This window comes from Mauremys reevesii, linkage group 21 (genome assembly GCF_016161935.1).
Source record: "Mauremys reevesii isolate NIE-2019 linkage group 21, ASM1616193v1, whole genome shotgun sequence".
Lineage (NCBI taxonomy): Eukaryota > Metazoa > Chordata > Testudines > Geoemydidae > Mauremys > Mauremys reevesii.
The window spans coordinates 20261678-20282613 of NC_052643.1; the positions used below are offsets into that span (position 1 = coordinate 20261678).

Below are 20936 nucleotides of genomic sequence, written 5' to 3' on the forward strand. Positions count from 1 at the left end.
CATTTTACACAAAATGATTCAGGCAATGTGAGGCACTTCTCTGCTTAAAGTCTGCAGCTTCCCTTTGAGCCCAAAACATATTACCACCTACCTGTTGTTACCAATCTTTCATTCTGGGCTCTAACAGTGTCCTTAGTATTACTCGTTTCTGGACCATCTTTCTTTCACTGCACCCTTCCTCCTCTCACAATAAGTGATGGTATATACCAGGCATCAGCAACCTCCGGCACGCAGCTCGCCAGGATAAGCACACTGGCGGGCCGGGCCAGTTTGTTTATCTGCCACGTCGGCAGGTTCGGGGGACCGCGGTTCCCACTGGCCGCGGTTCGCCATCCCAGGCCAATGGGGGCAGCAGGAAGTGCCGAGGGACATAGTGGCTGTGGCTTCCCACCGCCCCCATTGGCCTGGGACGGCGAACCGCGGCCAGTGGGAGCCGCGGTCCGCCGAACCTGACGACGTGGCAGAAAAACAAACTGGCCCGGCTCGCCAGGGTAAGTTGGCAACCCCTGGTATATGCATCTCTCTCACACTGGGGTGAGGAGGACATCCTAACATACAACATGGGCTATGCTCAGAAATATTAAAGGTAGCACTACATTTTCTGCACATTTTTTTTCATGAAACCCTGATAGATGAGATATGTGGCATCCTTGCTGATAGTCCCCTTGCCAGTTCAAGCATTCTTCTTTGCATTGCATAACGGGGAAGACTAGTGTGAGTGACCCCAGCAGTGTTACTCATTGCCCTGCAATTTGGGCATGGTCATTTAGTGGCTGTTGTGACAGTTCAGAGAATGCATGAGGCTATAAGCAGAGCTGAGTTGATGTTGGAAAATAATTTTTGCTGATGTGTTCTTTAATTTCCATGCAAAAGTGGATTAAGTGGTGAAAGAATGCTAAATTAGTCCCTTTCCTTGGGTCATTCCTTCCTGGGCAACATTTTTCCTTCAATAATCATAAGTAGTTATATTAAAATTGAAGAAAGGTTTTTGCCCCTCCCACCGAAGCCCCTTGAACATCAGATGTCTGTTGTATGCTTTTGGGATGTTTGCAGATTCTTCCCCACTTAACTCTGGTTTTATTCCACAGGCCTGTCATAAGTCCCTGGTGAGTGTTGGGAATCCAGAGAAGTGTAGGAAAACTCTGTCCATTGGCACCTAGTAAATATAGCAATATCTGCCAAATTCTGAAACCAATTACACCTCTGTAGGCATAGGAACACAACAAGCCAAGTGCCCTCTGAAACATCCTTGGTTGTCTTAGGTTTCGAACATTTTCAGAGAGTCTCTAAAGGAAGCTTACCAATATTACTGTAAATGCACAGCACTTCTGAAAATCTTGTTGCATGCGAGTTAAAATTGCCAGTCATTTGATTTTAGGACATTTTAAAACCAGTTGATCAGCAAGGTGGTAAATCTAAGTAGAGGGTAACATCAAAAAAGGCACTTAAAAAGCCCTGTGACTAACGCAGTGAGTGATTTTGTTTATATAGATTTCTTATCAAATATACAACTCTTACTTTAGAAGCCTTTGATATAATAAACTATTAAATTGAAACAGCCGCTAACACACCAGCAGCCTCCTAGTAAAAACAATTGTACTTGATTACAAACCCTTTATGGGGTAAAAACATTTCTCTTATGAAGACTGGAAATATTTAACAATAAGAGAATGCAGGCATTTCTCCTGTTAGTTTGTCCTATTGTTATGCAATACAGGCAGCTTGTTCTTGCAGCCTGCCGCTTTAAGAAACAGTAGCTGAGGTACAGAGAAAAGCTGATGCTTTCTGCAGAGCTCTAGCAGGCTGGGCAGAAAGGAGAGTGAGAGTAGTGATGACATCATCATCCTCCTCAGCCAGAAGGCAGGCTCCTTATGCAGGGAGGGAGGATTCAGCCACTGCAGCAGTGACTAGGAACCTGTACCTCGGATAATCCAGGCATAGATAAACATTTGAAAAAGGATGCTCCTCCATCTGTAATTACAGGTAACTTTATTTCATACTGAACAAATGCAATGCTTTCTGAGATCCAATCCATTCTCTCTTAGTGCTCTTGGCATTTGCTTTGGGGCCCTTTGACAGGAAGGTTTACAAATACTGTATATGGGCTGACATTTTAGAGGAGGATGGGAGGGAGAGGATGATACCTTTTGTTCTTAGTTGCATCTCTTTCTGCAGTTAGTGGTCAGATAATGTGTGCAGTTCCTTGGATAATACTTCTGCTGTGGGAAGTCAGAGAGAATGAGCCTTCAGAAGACAATGTCCTGACTTTCATTTTATAAAAAATGAAAGACATGGACTTTGGTATAAATGGAGGATGGCCATTACTGTGAAAATTTCACAAGGACTGATACGATTTGTGGTTTTCTGCTTCAAATGCTTTATATTGGTGAATAGGTCACCTAGGTTCTAAATTGCCTTCCTGACAATAGAAAGGGTGACAGAATGGATTTTACTAGCAATCTGTTTATTCATTCATACATTTTGATCAACAAACTTTGTATTTCAGAACATTTGGTGAAAGCATCAAGAACCCTTGTATATCTTATACAAGGTGCTGGGAAATATATATTTTATATTTGCAATTCAAAGCTTGTGTCACACAATGAACAAAAAACAAATGAATTCTGAAGTCTGGACAAATCTGCTGTTAGACTCATTTGCCTTCGTCTCCCCCACTAGAGTGATGGTTTCTCCGCATTTCCATTGCTATATCACTGATAGTAGATTTAATTCTTGGCTGAATTCTAGACTGACATTTTCATATGAAAATTAATATTAGCTGCACGTTCCGTGCTTTGAAAATTAATCTCAGTCTTGATCCAAGAGAAGTTTATTTTTCTAATATTTAAAAAAAAATCCCTTTTTGGTTAATGAGGGTACTAAGAGCTTATGCATATAATGTTAATGCATGCATCCTTCTGATGATTCATGAGCCTGGTTGACAGGACAATGGCTTGGTTCTAAAAGCTAAGACACTTATTATATTTGTAACACTACAAAATTTCCAGTAAAAAAAAATCTTTAAAATTAAAAAAGTGAAACGTAACTAAAAGTTATATAGTGGTTGCTTTAGATACAGTAGGAGAGGTTTATCCCTCAAACTGTTTAACTCCCAGGGAGATGTTACCTGATTTGCTACATTAGGGAAGTTTGTAATTTAGTGGAGAGCCCCTGTGCTAGGAGGATGGGTTCTATCCCTTGCGAGGTGGAGCCGAGATGAAACTCTAGGGGAAAGCAAACTTACTATAATGTTTAGACTCAACCTCCCAAATCCCATAAGTAAAGGATACTCAAAATGAAAGCTGCTCAAGCCAATAATAGCTCCTACTTATGCAGAACCTCTCAATCCAAATGATCTCAAAGTGCATTACATATTTTTTGAGTTATATACAGGAATCACTACATAGAATCATAGGAGTGGAAGGGACATTGAGAGGTCATCTAGTCAGTCCTGCCATGAGTGCAGGGACTGAAGTATTATCTAGACCATTCCTGACAGGTGTTTGTCTAACCTGCTCTTAAAAATCTCCAGCGATGGAGATTACACAACCTCCCTAGGCAATTTATTCCAGTGCTTAACCACCCTGACAGTTAGGAAGATTTTCCTAATGTCCAACCTAAACCTCCCTTGCAATTTAAGCCCATTGCTTCTTGTCCCATCCTCAGAGATGAAGAACAATAATTTTTCTCCCTCTTCCTTGTAACAACCTTTTATGTACTTGAAAACTGTTATCATATCCCCTCTCAGTCTTATTTTTTCCAGACTAAACAAACCCAATTTTTTCAATCTTCCCTCATAAGTCATGTTTTCTAGACCTTTAATCATTTTTGTTGCTCTTCTCTGGACTTTCTCCAGTTTGTCCACATCTTTCCTGAAATGTGGACACAATACTCCAGTTGAGGCCTAATCAGCACAGAGTAGAGCAGAATTACTTCTTGTGTCTTGCTTACAACACTCCTGCTAAGACATCTGTAGCAAAGCAAAGACTCACTGGCACAGCACCTTCTGCTGGTTGTCTTGGGAATTAGCTTTTGTCCAGACCAGCGTGCCCTCTGCTGGCCAGTGTATCGCCTGCTGCTGGCCCCATGTTCCTCCCAGACCCCAGCACCCCTTTACCTCAGGGTTCTGCCCCAGCAGTACCCTCACACTCTGGGTCTCCCCTCACAGGGGAACCCCCAACCCTCTATCCCCACCTTGCCCCAGTGGCTACTGCCAGTCATCATCTAGCCCCTGCTCATTGGGGTAGACTGCAGTCTATAATGGCCGCTCATCATTGGCAACGGGGTTAGAACCTGCTGCCTTTTCCTATCCCCAGGCTGCCCCTCTGCATCCCCAGTATCTTTCCAAAGTCTTCACCAAGGCCTGCAGGTTTACCAGGCTGCACTCCCCAGCTCCCTTTGCCTTTCCCCAGCACTGCTCCACTTCAGGTACCATATGTTCCCCAGAAGCTCAGCCGTCTTTCTCCAGAGCTGGAAAGAGACTCACCCAGCGTCTGGCCCACAGCCCTCTTATCAGGGCCAGCTGGGCCCTAATTGAACTGGCCACAGCTGTGGCTGCTTCCCCAATCAGCCTAGCTTTTCCCAGCCACAGCCCTCTCCAGGGTCTTCGGCGGCAATTTGGCGGAGGGTCCTTCACTCTCCCTCTCTTCCTCTTCTCACTGAAACCCAAAGAGCTGAAACTGAAGCTGATCGCCAATTATTATGTGAAAAAAATATGATTATGGGCTTTCCTGGGTGGAAGAAGTAAATTAAAATGTTGCTTACTGTAAAAGGTGAATCTCAAAATGAAGTTGAGGAACTGGAAGAGGAGATGTCAAACAGACATTCTGTCATAATCGACACATAGTCCTGTCTCAAAAATAAACTTAGATTAATAAACCATGATCTATCTATGTTTCTGCTATGATTTTATTTTCTCTGTACTGAAACTGTATATCACACTGTCAGTTTGTGAGCAGGGGCGGCTCTAGGATTTGCGCTGCCCCAAACATGGCGGCACACCGCAGGGGGCGCTCTGGCGGTCGCCGGCCCCGCGGCTCCGGTGGACCTCCCGCAGGCACGTCTGCGGAAGGTCCACCGAAGCCGCTGGACCAGCGGACCCTCCGCAGGCATGCCTGCGGGAGAGCCACCGGAGCCGCCTGCCGCCCTCCCGCGGGACGCCACCCCAAGCGCGCGCTTGACGTGCTGGGGTCTGGAGCCAGCCCTGTTCGTGAGGCAAAAGAGATCCTGGACTCTGATGAATGTTACTTTTGTCCTGTCTTTTTGTTTTTCTTAATTTAAAATAAAAGGGCCTTTCAAACAGCGTGTGTGTGTGTGTGTGTGTGCGAGAGAGAGAGAGAGAGATCAAGACTTCACAAAATGCCGGGGTGAAGGAAACGAACAACCTCTTAGCTTTCATGATAACCACAGCAAATAGCTCTACTGCACCTGATCGGACTGGGGACTTGTCCTTCATCACTGGCACTCTAGCTTCCTTCCCTCTCACAATATTGGTTCCATGTCATCCATGAACTGTAGTGACCTGCAAGGGCATTATGAAGGGGGAAAGGCCCCTAGGGGCCAGTGAGTGTCCTACTAGGTTATTAGCACAGAAAGTTCCTAAATCGACCAGCATTCATTTTCTTATGTTCATTAAAATCTTATGTTCTGTGAAAGGCTGAGGCATTAAATATGCCCCATGACCAGAAATGGGCTAGATTAGAACTTCAGCTGCTAAAATCAGGTGACATTTCTCTTTCATAGCAATACTGAATCTCAGCTTTTTTCCTCCCAGGAATATCCACAATGATCCCTTCAGCTGCAGCAACCCCTCCCAGTGACGTGCTTTTCCCCAGCCTGTCTTGTCAGGAATTCTGGAGGTCACAGATCTCAGGCTATTCCGGATCTGTCACTCGCCACATCAGTCATCGTGCCAACAACTTTAAAAGACACCCAAAGAGGAGAAAATACATCCGCCCCTCCCCTCCACCACCACCAAATACACCATGCCCTATTGATCTGATTGACTTTGGGGATCTCCACCCTCAGAGATCTTTCCTAGAACTGCTGTTTAATGGGTGCATTCTCTTTGGGATCGAGTTCAGCTATGCCATGGAAACAGCCTATGTGACTCCTGTGTTGCTTCAGATGGGGCTGCCGGATCAGTTGTATGGAATGGTGTGGTTTATCAGCCCAATACTAGGTAATTTTTTGACACTAATTTTACCCTCCTGCTTTTCCACTTCACAAGAAATTAATTTGACACTGAGTTCTTTCTTTTCTTTGCTATTTAATTTACTTTACAGGTTTCACACATGAGATGTGGAAGTTGGAACCACTACCCATAATTTTAGAGAACAAAATGGAGAGGAGGGCAAGATGTGACCAAAGAGGGATTTCTCATTACTGATTTCTGAGTCTATTTTTTATTTGCAGCCAACATACTTCCAGAATTTTGGCTACTCCATTTGTGTATTTAAAAATTAATTTAAAGGAAGTCAAGTAACTAACTTCTATTGACACAACAGAAAGAGGGGGAGAATATGGAGACTAAACCTCTCTGGGCCTGTCAGCTAGCTGGGTGGGAAGGTGGGGGGTAGCTTTGAGTTAAACAAGGCATCCCAGGGATGAAGTAAATCTACTTCTCAGTCCAGAGTTTTGCTTTCTGTTGGGGTTGTGGCATATTCCTCTGCACAGACATGGGGTGGAAGGTATATTCTTCTATACAGGGAGAGTAGCGGAAAGTATTATTCCACAACTTGGCTAACATCCTTCTGTCTCTTTGTTCTTTTAAAACTGATTTCAGAAGAAGAGAAGAAATAATTCCTTTACTCAGTCACTGAATCCCTACCTGGCCCAGTATAATCCAGGCAGCATTCAGATTTACACATTGACTTACTGCTACAGCCCAGGCTAAACTTATAAGGAAGTTCCTGTTTAAGGCAGTAAAGTTGTTCATACAGAACTGAGCACCTTACGGGATAAAATAATTGCCCATTCATTTTACACTTTTTGTCAAACTCCACTGTTATCTTGAAGTGGATTGGATTGCATTGGGTCAGGCTGGTACCAGCTGAACATTACATAATGTACTACAGTTCTCAGCTTCCACTCCAGGAAATGTAAAGAAGTAAATAGTGCAAAAGCCTAGGGTCCAGAAGGTATTTAGGTCTTGCTGCACTCAGCATTGCAACACTTAACTGATAAGGAGCCTAAATCTCATTTTCAAAGTCATGTAGGCACTTAGGAGCCAAAATTTCAAGTGCCTATGTCCCTTTTGAAAATAAGATTTAGGTTCCTAAATCAATTAGGCATAGCATCACCAAGCACAACAATGCCTAATACCTTTCAAAATCTGGGCATAGGTGACTGCTATTGATCGAGAAGGTCACATTCTGCCTTAATGATGCATTTCCTGCCTTTTAAACTTCCTGTTATGAAGTCTTGGTGAAACAGGATGGTAACAGAAATGTCCATTACTTGAGAGTCACTTTTGTTTCAGGTTTTCTACTGCAGCCTTTGCTGGGGGCCTGGAGTGACAGATGCACATCAAGATTTGGCAGGAGGCGGCCTTTCATTCTGGTCCTGGCAATAGGTGTGTTTTTTTAAATATAAAAGCAAAATAACTTTAAATCTCAAAATATGTAAAACAGACAGTGAAAACCTCTTCTTCCCTTCTGCCTCCCTCCAACCCCGCTCCTCTCTGCCCAGGGCAGTGTTCTCTGTGACAGGCCTTGTTCCCCTCTCCTCCCCAACCCTCACTGCTGCAGTGCTCTGACCTGAAAAGCCACATTCCTCTTCCCCTCAGCTGTGCAGGGCTGTGAGTGCCACAGCTGGTGAACAAAGCATCGGACTGGGCTCCAAGACCTTGACTTCTAATTCCAGCCCTGACACTTGCCATGTGGCTCGGATAAAATCTCTGGCCTTCACAATGTAAGGGGACTGTTGCCCCCTTACTAACATTCAGTGGAGTGTTTTGGTTGGCAAGTTCCCAGCACTAAAAGGGGAGAGGCCAATGCTCCAGATCAGCCTGATTGACAAGGTGGGCAGGCTAATCAGGGAGTCAGGAGGCCAGGGGGGTCCTGTCCTCCGTGTGAGCTGGAATTGCCTGGGTCAGACAGAGTGGGGCCGAGCTAAGGAGAGAGCAGGGGCCTGAGCTGAGCTGCTGGAAGCAGAGCTGCAGCCCAAAAAGCCAGAGCACAGCCCAGAGAGAGCAGACCTGCCCTGGGAGCAGAGCTGCAGCAACCAGAGCCAGAGGGGCCGGAGAAGCAGCTAAGGGAGCTGAAGGCAGAGCAGCAGCAGCCGTGCTGAGGCAGAGTGGAGCTGGAGCTGGAGCAGGCCAGAGCTGGGTGCGGTGAGCAGCTGGAGTGTGCGAGGGGGGACCCTGGGCAGTGGGCCCAGCGCAGGGAGGCGCCTCAGCCAAGAGGCTCTGCAGGCCAGACTTGCGGGGGATTGTAACCAGGGGTGAGCTGGAGCCGGTTCGCACCGGGTCGCGCGAACCCGTTGTTAAATTTAGAAGCGGTTTTAGAACCGCTTGTTAACTAGCTTCCCTGCGAGGGAAGCTTTGATGGGCTCTGCCTGGGAAGCCTGTAATTCCTCCTCCCGGCCGCCGGGGGGCGCTGCGCGGCGCTGCGAGAGCCATGTGAGCTGCCTCCTGGCCCTGTTGCTGCTCCTGCTCTTTGGAGCTCTGGCCCTGGGACTCCTGCTGCTGCCTGGTGAGTCCCCGGCTGCTCCCAGCCCCGCCCCCCAGTGTGAGTGTCTGCGCCCCTCCCCCGCCTTCCCTGCCCCCAGCCAGCCCCTGGCCCCTGCCCGCAGCCACCCCCAGCCACCCACAGCCGCCCCCAGCCAGCCTCTGCCCCAGCCAGCCCCTGCCCACCCCTGCCCCTGCCCCACCCCTGCCCCCAGCCAGCCCCTGCCCACAGCCGCCTGCCCCACCCCTGCCCACAGCCAGCCCCTGCCCACAGCCGCCCCTGCCCCACCCCTGCCCACAGCCGCCCCTGCCCCACCCCTGCCCCAGCCAGCCCCTGCCCACCCCTGCCCCTGCCCCACCCCTGCCTGCCCACAGCCGCCCCTGCCCCACCCCTGCCCACAGCCAGCCCCTGCCCACAGCCGCCCCTGCCCCACCCCTGCCCACAGCCAGCCCCTGCCCCACCCCTGCCCCAGCCAGCCCCTGCCCACAGCCGCCCACTGCCACAGCCAGCCTCTGCCCCAGCCGCCTCTGCCCCCAGCCACCCCCAGCCAGCCCCTGCCCACAGCCGCCCCTGCCCCAGCCAGCCCCAGCCAGCCCCTGGCCCCAGCCACCTGCAGCCAGCCCCTGCCCACAGCCGCCTCTGCCCCACCCCTGCCCACAGCCACCCCGCAGCCAGCCCCTGCCCACAGCCGCCCTCTGCCCCACCCCTGCCCACAGCCACCCGCAGCCAGCCCCTGCCCACAGCCGCCCTCTGCCCCAGCCAGCCCCTGCCCCAGCCACCCCAGCCAGCCCCTGCCCCCAGCCACCTGCCCCACCCTCTGCCCGCAGCCAGCCTCTGCCCCAGCCAGCCCCTGCCCACAGCCGCCCCTGCCCCACCCTCTGCCCACAGCCACCCTCTGCCCGCAGCCAGCCTCTGCCCCCAGCCAGCCCCTGCCCCAGCCCCCTGCCCCAGCCACCCGCAGCCAGCCCCTGCCCCCAGCCACCCCTGCCTGCAGCCAGCCCCTGCCCACAGCCGCCCCTGCCCCAGCCCCTGCCCCAGCCACCCCAGCCCCCTGCCCACCGCCGCCCTCTGCCCGCAGCCAGCCTCTGCCTGCAGCCCCTGCCACACCCTGCCTGCAGCCACCCCCTGCCCACAGCCGCCCGCAGCCACCCCCTGCCCACAGCCGCCCGCAGCCACCCCCTGCCCACAGCTGCCCGCAGCCCGCCCGTCTGCATCACCTGCCCACAGCCAGCCCGTGTCACTCCCTGCCTCCAGCTAGCCCTGCCCCACGCCCCTATCTGCAGCCAGCCCCACATCCACTGGTGCCCTGCAGTTCCCAGGGCAGTAACCCTGCACACCTGCTTCAATGAGGGGGGGTCAGGGAGCAGCTGGGACCCACACATGTGCACACCCTAGAGTGACCAGACAGCAAGTGTGAAAAATCGGGACGGGGTGAGGGGTAATAGGATCCTATATAAGAAAAAGACCCAAAAATTGAGACTGTCCCTGATCACCACCCACACATGTGAAACGGAGCTCATTTCTAGTTCAGCCCCATCTTTTTAAAAAAGAACTTTAGGTAGGGTTAAAATACATCTGTATTTTCCTGGACATGTCAGGCTTTTCGGTTCTTAATCACCTCCTGGGAAAATATGGACGTATGGTAACCCTATTGGTACAAAAAATACATGCTGTCACACATCCCTTAAATCAGAACTTTTTATAGGGAACCCGTTGTTAAATCAGAACTTTTTATAGGGAACCCGTTGTTAAGATTTTGGCAGCTCATCACTGATTGTAACCCTGACAAGGTGGGGGTGACGCTGGGGAGAAGGGTCCTGCCACCCAGAGCCTGAGAGTGTGTGGCCACTGCCAGAGCAAGTGTCCAATCCGCAGCGTCCCTGCAGCACAGCCAGGGCCTGAGAAGGAGGCCTGGGACCTACAAGGAACAGACTGAATTGCCCTGACATTCCAGAGACACTGTTGTGATGTTCCCTGCCACAGAGCAGGGTGACGTGTTTCCTTTAACCTTTCCCATTTTTCCTTATTCTTTTTTAAATTAATTGTTAAGTAAACAACTTGTATTTGCTTTAAATTGTATGAAATGATCAGTGGGTCAGGAAGGTGCCCAGTGTAGAGAGAGTACCTCGGATAGGGGACACCCTAGCCCCTGTCCTGAGTGACCACAGCAGGGTTGGGGGTTGAGCCCCCCCAGGAATCCTGGGCCCAGCCTTGTTGGGGTTACGAGGACTCTGCCAGACAGGAAAGTGCAAGGGGAGTCCTCAAGGGCAGGGAGGCCTCTGGGTAAAGTAAGTGGGAGCATGGACTCAGATCCTTTCGCTAGCCTGCTTCACCAGGGTAGTGCAGAAGCCAGGAAAGTTCACCACAATAGCGGGACCATTCCCCCGCTTACAACTACACCAGTTTCCTTTTCTCCATAAGAGAGGTGCTGTGAGCTTTAGCTGGTTAGTGTTTGAAAATGAGGTGTGTGCAATGCTGTTTGGGTTGAATTTTACACTTAATCCCATTTGCTGACCTCAGCTTTTTGTTTCTTCAAAAGCAGAAGGGATTTATAAGTGCTCAGAGAAATACATAGACTATTGCCCATATGGCCTTTCCCAGAGTGAAAGCCCCAACATGAGGGGGCCAGAGAGGTTCCCTGCTCCAGGTGAGAGTTATAGGGCTCTCTAGAGTTTGCTGGGGCTGACAGATCCAGAGAGGCAGGACCCTTCTAGTTGCATCTGGCTGGGTCTCCCTACTGTTGTGCAGTAGCCCGCAGGAAGGGGAAGCAAAGGGCAGTTAGTGTTTCAAGCAGCATTCCCTCCTACATCTGCAGCACTTGCAGTAGATGGTGCTATTGAGTGTGGACAGTCTATTCCCTACACCCTACCATGAAGCTCCTTCTATGTGGAGCTCCTGTAGAGGGGCGTCTATAGGATTTCAGGGAGGGTGGAACGGTGGAACGTCTACGTGTATGATTCCCAATTCACATACGCATACACGCACCGGTTCTCATTGGGCTAGCACAAGTCTAAATAGTAGTGTAACCATGGTAGCATGGGCAACAGCAGCAGAGGCATGGCTTAGCTATACTAAGTACAAACCTGTGGGAAATTGGTGGGTGTGTACTCAGTACAACTAAGCCATGCTGTCACTGCCTGTGCTATTGTGGCCTGATGAGAGCTAGTGTGAGTATATGTATGTTACCTGGGAACTACACTCCTAGCTTGTAGTGTTGACAGAGGGCACTCTCCCACTGCCTCTTGTGTGGGCAACTAGAGATGTATGCATGGAAGCATCCTGTCTGCTCAAAGATCTGGCGAGATCTAGGCCTATGTGAAGGGCTGTCAGCAGAAAGGAAATGCTGCAAACAAACAAACTGTGGAAAGTGCTCATTAAATTTTGAGGTTGGATCTAAGAAAAGCAAATAATTCAGTTAGTTTGGACATTGTCGGGAACAGAGATCCAAAATATTTCCATAAACCACACAGAACCCCCAGTCTGTGGTGATCTGACTGTGAATGATGCTACCTGCTGTACTGAGTTTAGTGTAGAATAACACTTGGAGAGCAAGGAAGCATGGGCCTTCATAATTTTTTCCTCACGGTTGATCTAATTTGATGCCTTGTTCCTAGGAGCATTATTGGGGCTCTCACTTATGCTGAATGGAAGGGACATTGGCAGCGCCTTGGCTGACACTGTGAATAACCATAAATGGGGGATCATTCTCACAATCTGTGGGGTTGTCCTAATGGACTTCAGTGCAGATTCGGCAGACAATCCCAGTCATGCCTACATGATGGATGTGTGTAGCCCAGTGGATCAAGACAGGGGGCTTAACATCCATGCTTTGTTAGCAGGTATGCACTTTTATTTATTCTTGCATGGTATATAGCCATTTAGCTATGAGCAGACAAGATTCAATATAGAATAGCATGGCATGAATGTGTGTATATACCAGGGATAGGAAACCTATGGTACGTGTGCCAAAGGTGGCACGCAAGCTGATTTTCAGTGGCATTCATACTGCCTGGGTCCTGGTCACCTGTCCAGGCAGCTCTGCATTTTAATTTAATTTTAAATGAAGCTTCTTAAATATTTTAAAAAGCTTATTTACTTTACATACAACAATAGTTTATTTATATGTTATAGACTTATAGAAAGAGACCTTCTAAAAACATTAAAATGTATTACTGGCACGTGAAACTTTAAATTACAGTGAAAAAATGAAGACTCAGCACACCACTTCTCAAAGGTTGCCGACCCCTGGTATATACCATAGGTCTTTGAACTGTAAAGATACATACAGCTTTGGGTTGGGGAACTGTCTCTTTTCCTCTACTATAAGCATAACTCAATAAGTAACTTCAGTAATTTTAAAAAATAAACAGTGTATAAATTATAGTAAGTTTGTGATATTTTGGCCTTTATCAGTTTGGGTTTTATTGTTGAAGAGTTTCACAACAAATGTAAAAAATAGAAATAAACTAAATTATTTAGCAGCTCTTCATGAGACCCCCCTCAAACAGATGTGGTAGTAATAATATTCACAGAGAGAGGAGATGAGCATACTGTACTCAGGAGAACATACCATTTTTATTGGCTTTATTGGAGGAGGCAAATCCTGCTGGGTGCTCTAAACAAGGTGACCCTTATTTTCATTGTTAGCTGACGAATTCTGCAGGCTAGTTTTCCTCTTTCAACAGATTTATAAAACATTCTTCTGCTTTGCCCTATATATGTGTGTGATGAAAGAAAGGACATTGGCCTAAGGCTGTCACCACATGAATGGAGCTTGTATAATTTATATATTTTATATAGTGTTTGTTTTAAACAGTGTTGCCACTTCAAATGTGTAGCCAGCTCATTATTCAGTAAATTGAGCTAATCTGACTCTGAATACACACAGGAAAGAGCTTCCTATTGAGATGAAGGATCAATTTTAACTTCTCCACTTTTCAGAGGAGAAATGCACTTTAATCCTAGAGCTATTCCATAAGGCAGGTAAGCATCACTGTTATCATTTTGTAGGTGGGGACTCTGACGCATACAAAGTTTAATTGACTTGTCCTAAAATGATCTGGCAAATCTGGGATTAGAGCTGGCTTCAAGTTTTTTATATCAGTTACTTGCGCAACGTCAACCTCCTTCCCCTCTCTGTGTCATCATTAATGTGCTTTTGGTGCAGGCTATTGTATTGTTTAGTATTGTATTTAAGAGAGAGAAATCCTTAAAGTGATTAACTAGGAATTGGGAATATAGCTCAGAACTCATGATTCAAATGGTGCTGTGCTTCATTGCCTTTTTTCTTTAGGGATTGGCTGGGGAAGGTAATCTTAATCTATTTTCCCTACCAGGTCTTGGAGGTGGCTTTGGTTATGTTGTTGGAGGAATAAATTGGGATAAAACCAGTTTTGGAAGAGCTGTGGGAGGGCAGCTCCGTGTCATCTATGTCTTCACAGCAATAATATTGACTATCACTACTGTCTTGACTCTAATTAGCATTCCAGAAAGACCACTGCAGTCTTTTAGCAAGAAGAAAAAGGTGATGAAGAGTCCAAGTCTTCCTCTTCCTCCTTCTCCACCTCTTTTGTTTGAGGAAGGTGTAAATGAAAATCTCAGTTTTACAAGTCCAATTTCCCCTTTCAGCCCACTCACACCTAAATATGGCAGTTTTAACAGCAGAGACAACTCCTTGACAGGAATTAATGAATTTGCATCATCATTTGGGACCTCAAATATTGACAGTGTACTCATAGACTGCTTCACAGGAGGGTATGATGGCTATTTAGCAATCCCAGCTAGCTTGCCCAGACAGGCAATCAGTGTCAGTTTTCCCAGGGTGCCAGAAGGTTTTTACTGTCAAGAAAATGGAATCCTGGACCAAGGGGAGAATTCTGTAAATCCAGGGCCAGATGGAGATGCACTAAGGGTGGGTTCACTGGATGCAATAAAGCCACGATCAGTAGGGATTCTGAAAAGGCCTCAGACCTTGGCCATTCCAGATGTTGTCACAGGATATTGTCCAGAAAGTAGCAGGAGAAGAAATGTAACCTTCAGCCAACAGGTAAGGGGAGAAAATATCTCCAGAAACAATGTCATGACCATGTAATTTGAACATTCATTTAATCTCTTTTAATAGTTTTACCTTTTATTTTAAAATGCTTAAATATATACTTTTATCATAATGACTGACTTTTTTTTGTTTGTCTATGCACACTTGTGATTAAGGGCTCTTTGTAACAGCTTGTTTATGAAAGCTATGATGGGAATACAATATATGAACTCATCATAGGAGTCTATTAATAAGAGGGAGAGGATTTAGAGAACAAAAATTTGTAAGAGATTGCAGGAAATTATTTATGACTCGGACTCTCTGCCAGGGAATAATGTAGGCCTTTTCCCACTCCTCAGACAATACCACACAAAGTGTAGAGGCAAATTATCTGCACCAGCATTTCTGAGGTTAATAATGTTAGCCACAATTGTTTCACAGTCCATGAAATGATAACCAAAGTAATGGTGGGCGGAGGTGTGTTTTGCTGTGACCATCCCCTCAAGAAGATTACTACCCATGTTCTCATCAGGGAAAGTGAGATTTTCCAGCTCCTGGGAAAAGGCTGTCCCCAAACCTAGTGGTTTCTGCAGGAGGAATCTGCAGGAGGCCAGGGACCTCTGTATGCTGGTACATAACGGGAGCAGAAATGAGGCAACTGTCCTGTTATGTATGTTTATTTTGCTATCTTTTGACCCAGTTATACATTTTGTGTTTTGAAACATGTTTAACATAGATTTTTTTGCTATCATATTTCTGTTTTCAGGCTCGTGAATGAGCTCATTTTGTATAGGGGAACGCATTCGGCAGCCCTTTGTAAACATGAGCCAACCTCAGCCAAAAATAGCCTGAGGTTAGCAGGTGCAACACCCATGTAAATCTTTTGGCAAAATTCAGGAGTGAAATAAATGGTGGTGTAAATTACATGCTAGATGTAAGTTGGTCTTAAAAGGTGCAGGAGGAAATAGGAAGTACTTTAACGCGCACCAACTAGACATTCAGTAGCTGTGCAAAATGAGTGGAATTTACCACTATGAGTAAAATCCTAGCTTTCCTGCCTTCAGTGGGGCCAGGATTTCACTCCATATGTGTAGAGAATGGTAGGAAAAGCAACTAACATGAGTGTGTAAATTAAAGCAGGTCCTTTTGTCTGCACCACCCCTAGTATTCCTGCGGCCAGATGCAGCCCTGTTGTGAGTACAGCTCCTATTCACTTCAGCTGGATTCATGTCCACTTATGCCAGTACTAAATTTGGTTCCCAAAGAAATCCAAAAGAGTGAAAGATACTTGTTTCAAATCCACTGAAAGCCAGAACAGTGCACAGAACCCTACTTTGCATTTTATGATTAACTTATTTACTCCATTGCTTGCATCCCCACTGAATCTAGATTCATCTTTATTCTCAATGTTTACTTTTTATGGCAACACTCTCAGTGACCACAAAGAAATGTAATATAACACAGCTTTGTTTTTATGTTGTTTTCTGATTTGGAGTTCTTATGGTGCAGGTTGCTAATATTTTGCTGAATGGTGTGAAGTATGAGAGTGAGTTGAATGGATCAGGTGAGATGTCTGAGCAATCACTTTCCATGAAACTTCTTTGTTCAACCATCTGCCACATGCCCAAGACTCTGCGTAATCTCTGCATCAACCACTTCTTAGGTAAACCTGCACAGTGTCATGTTGTTTTCACCATGAAAATAATCATATTTTCCTTCAGAAGAAAATGGTTTAAGAATCAGTTTAGATTAATATTTTAAAGTGTTTGATCTATTGTGGTTGTCCCTTGCCTAGGACTACTGACTAACTGGGTCCTAATTTTCTCCACGGAGGTGACTGATAGTATTCCAAACTCCAGAAAGTCTCTTATGTTTCTTCTATAACTAGATTATTTTCTGCCAGAAATGAAGAATGCACATTTATTTTTACCAAGAAAATAATTCCTTGTTTATATCAGCACTAAGGAAACCTTCCTCTGATTAGGTGTTGAGTATATATACTGGGACACACAAGACACTGAACTAGGAGCAGAATTTATAAATTGAAATTTTTATCATTAAAAATTATTTTACAAATTAGCCTCCTTTGACATTGTCCTCTGGTACTGGACTTCTTATTGAATGAATTTTTACCTGCTAAGAGGCCTCTAAGGGCATTTCTAGATGAAACTCACTGCGCAGTAAACTGGCGTGTTAATCTTCAGAGCTCCAGTGTGCCATCCACTAACTGTCCATTCCCTAGGGAACTCTTCATGTGGACCCCACGCACAGACTGTTAATGTGCAGTATGCCGGAGCTCTGTAGATTTATACCTCATCTTACCACACAGTGTGTGTTCATTTAGACATGCAGTAAGGATAATGACGGGTGATACTTTCTTTTATTTGTGCCAGGGACGCTCTCATGTGAGTCGACACAGGGTTCAACTCTCTTTCTACTCCTGTTCCATGTGTACATTAGGCTCCCTAAGAAAGATTGTAAGAGACATGGGCTGTGGTGTTTTCAGTATTCTGATGGCAATCAGCTCTACACCACCATCACCTTCCATCTATTAATGCAGTGGCCAAGTGACTGTCGAAGGCTTGATGGGTCAGGCTCAGTCTAGAGAAGACTGAGTTAATATTAATAAGTTGGCAGAAGGAACCAGATGAACTGTTGCATCAGCATCCTTGAGTGAGGGAGTACAGCTACCATTTGCAACATGCATTCGCTGCTATGGAATTTTATTGAACCAGAGGATGCTGCTGGAGTCCCAGGTAGTCGCCATAACTAAAAGCACTTTTCCCATCTGATTTTGGAAAGATCAGTGCAGCCATCTCTCTCAGACCTTATTACACTAATCCATGTCTTTGTCATCTCAAGACTAGACCACTATGATGTGCCCTATGTGAAAGCTACATCTTGAATCCACTCAGAAACTAAAGCTAGTTCAGAATTCTGTAACCCATTTGTAGTTTCTCTTGCTCTGATCAGTGCTCTGACCAGTGCAATCTGCCTTTAGGGATTCCAGATGGTGTTCAAGGGGTAGGTTTTAACCTTTACAATGCTGACTGACTTTGATGCAGATTATAGTATAGAGCGAGAGACAGTGTCTCAGGTAACTCCAATGATAAGGGCAACCTGTGGAGTGTATTATAGAATGTTACACTGTTTGTTTACTGCTGGGACTTCTAAAATATGCAAGAGCACCCAGAGCTTGGAGTGGGAGCTTAAAGATGCCATTCAAATTTAAATAAATAAATATTGCTTCTGGCTTCTTCTAGGTTGGCTCTCGTTTGAAGGAATGTTGCTGTTCTACACAGACTTCATGGGAGAAGTGGTGTTTCAAGGCAATCCTAAAGCCCCTCACAACTCTGATGAATATCAAAAGTACAATGCTGGGGTCACCATGGGCTGTTGGGGAATGTGTATCTATGCATTCAGTGCTGCATTCTATTCAGGTATTAAGTAGAGCTTTCTCCCATACTGCTGAGAGAAGAACAAACTGTCTCTGAAAAGCTGCTTCTGCAGTATAGAATGTTGTTTTGGGCGTGGCATTTATATTGCAGATTAGTGTACTAGTTGAAGGTTTTTCTGCCCTAAAATCTTTTTTTTTTAAATTAGCAGTTCTTGTCTGTCTATATACTATCTCTGTTAGTTAATACTTGTTAGCATTGACAGCACAGAAACCCAACAGTCTAGTCACAATAAAAAAGTTGCCATTGTATAGCACTGTTCATAAAGTAATGCACAGCTTCACAAGGCTCTTGTGAGGTAGGTGAACTGAGGTATGGGGGAGTTTCACACTTTATAGCTTGTGTAAGCTGAGCATTTTGCACGCACCAAGAGTTCCTTGCCTCCCTCAATTTTCCCACATAAGCTCCCTGTATGCTACCATCCCACCTGCCTCTACTGCAGGGACTTCCTGTAACTCCCCTGTGGCTGCTAAGGATTCTGTGTGCCCTGCATTCACACACCCTGTGTACAGGGAGCATTCATCCCTCTTTCCCTATGCACAGGGAGCATTCATCCTTCCACCCATATGCACAGAGACACAGTCCCACATGCAAAGTGGGAAATGTGGCTATGAAATTACTGTAATGTGTGTACACAACTGATTGAAAAGCTGTACGGAGTAGTTATCAAATGGTTCCTGCCAAACTGGGAGGACATTAATAGTGGGGTTCCACAGAGGTCTGTCCTGGGTCCAGTACTATTCAATATTTTCATTAATGACTTAGATAATGAAGTGGAGAGTATACGTTGTGATGGAGCAAGGCCGGATGGCTACAGGAAAGTACTGAGGAACAGGTATGTTAGCCCCAGGCTAAGCAAATCCCTAGTACCATGGGAACCAAAATGGCAGTTGCTCCAGGGTAATCAAGGCACCTGGGGCCAATTAAGAACTTTCTAGAAGGCACTGGAGAGAGCTACATTGATTGGAGCACCTGCAGCCAATCAGGGCAGGCTAATCAGGGCACCTGGTATAAAAAGGGGAGCTCACTCTAGTCAAGAGAGGAGGAGCCAGAGGAAGGAAGTGCGTATGAGGAGCTGGGAATCAGAGACATAAGGAACTAAGAACTGAGAGGGTGTACTACTGGAGGATTGAGGAAACACCATACAATCAAGCAGTATTAGACACCAGGAGGATCCTATGGTGAGGATAAAGAAGGTGTTTGAAGGAGGCTATGGGGAAGTAGCCCAGGGAGCTGTAGCGGTCAAGCAGCGGTTACAAGTAGCACTATAGAGACTGCTGCAATTCACAGGGCCCTGGGCTGGAACCCGGAGTAGAGGGCGGGCCCAGGTTCCCCCCTAGCCTCGCTACTCCTAATCAGACATAGGAGGAGTTGATCCAGACTGTGGGTTTCATCCAAGGGGAAGACCACTGAGGGGAGGAAATCCGCCAATAAGCGCAGGACCTACTAGAGGAGAGGAGGAACTTTGCCACAATGTATAAAATCTGAAGGTGACATCAAGCTGGGAAGAGTTGCAAACAATTTGGAGGATAAGATTAAAATTCAAAATGACCATGACAAATGGCGGAACTGCTCTGAAATCAACAAGATTAAATTCAGTATAAAGTGCAAACTACTGTACTTAGGAACAGGGCCACCCAGAGGTGGGGGGGAAAGTGGGGCAATTTGCCATGGGCCCCACAGGGGCCCCACGAGCCGCTCCAGGTTTTCAGTGGCACTTTGGCGGCGGGCCCTTCACTTGCTCTGGGTCTTCAGCGGAGGGTCCTTCAGTGCAGTGGAAGCCTCAGAGCGAGTGAAGGTCCCGCCGCTGAAGTGCTGCCAAAGCCTCGGAGCGCCGCCCCTTGAGTACACGCACCGCCGCAAGCGGTGGAAAAAAAAAGAACGAAAAAAGCCTCTATCGGCGGCAGCTCTACCGCCACCGCTTCATTCTTCGGTGGCAATTCGCTGGTGGGCCCTTCCCTCTGAGAGGGACCCACCACTGAATTGCCGCCAAAGACCCAGCCCTGCCCCAGGCCCCCTGAATCCTCTGGGTGGCCCTGCTTAGGAAAGAAATATCAAATGCACAAATATAAAATTGGGAATAACCGTCTAGACAGCGGTGCTGCAGAAAAGGAACTGGGAGTTATAGTAGGTCACAAGTTTAATATGAGCCAACTGTGTGGTGCAGTTGTGAAATAAGTTAATATAATTGTGGGGTGCATTAACAGGAGTACCTTATGTAAGACTGAGGGGGAACCTAATAGTCTTCAAATATGTAAAGAGGATGGTGGTCAATTGTTCTCAATGTCCATTGAATGTAGAGCAAGAAATGTAATCAGTTAAATCTGCAGCAAGGGAGATTCAAGGTAGATATTAGTAAAACCTTTTTAACTATAAAGGATAGTTAAGTACTGGAATACGTTACTAAGGAAGGTGTGGAATTCCCATCATTAGAGGTTTTTAAGGACATGTTAGACGACTACCTCTCAGAGATGGTGTAGGTATGCTTGGTTCTGCCTCAGCACAGGGGGGTGGACTAGATGACCTCTTGTGGTCACTTCCGGCCCTACATTTATACAATTCTATGTATTGGTAGGATAGACAGAGATGAGTTAGGACTACTGTTATGCTGGAAGACGTTAATGGGTACCATCAATCTGTTGTTTGATCTAAAACAATTGCAGGGGGGCTTAAAATTGTGGCTGTACTAAAGAGCTGGTAGGGCTTCATGTGGCCCCTATTCCCTCCTTTCAGCTTCCTGATTTTCCCAAAACCCAATAGTGTTCTGGCCATTGATAC

At 46.5% G+C, this 20936-nt stretch overlaps 1 protein-coding gene across 12 annotated transcripts in view; it reads left to right on the forward strand.

Annotated features, from left to right (window-relative positions):
* Positions 1-20936, forward strand: part of SLC45A1 (solute carrier family 45 member 1) — a 56318-nt gene that overhangs the window by 21571 nt on the left and 13811 nt on the right. For 8 of the 12 annotated variants that reach the window (XM_039508852.1, XM_039508847.1, XM_039508854.1 and 5 more), the window contains 6 exons: positions 5774-6181; positions 7481-7573; positions 12284-12508; positions 14006-14715; positions 16213-16366; positions 17967-18143. In XM_039508852.1, the coding sequence (XP_039364786.1) occupies positions 5774-6181; positions 7481-7573; positions 12284-12508; positions 14006-14715; positions 16213-16366; positions 17967-18143 (1767 nt within the window). Of the gene's footprint in view, positions 1-1854; positions 1984-5773; positions 6182-7480; positions 7574-8704; positions 8730-12283; positions 12509-14005; positions 14716-16212; positions 16367-17966; positions 18144-20936 lie in introns of those variants that run through there. The other 4 variants (XM_039508856.1, XM_039508855.1, XM_039508859.1 and 1 more) reach the window with 4 other exon arrangements.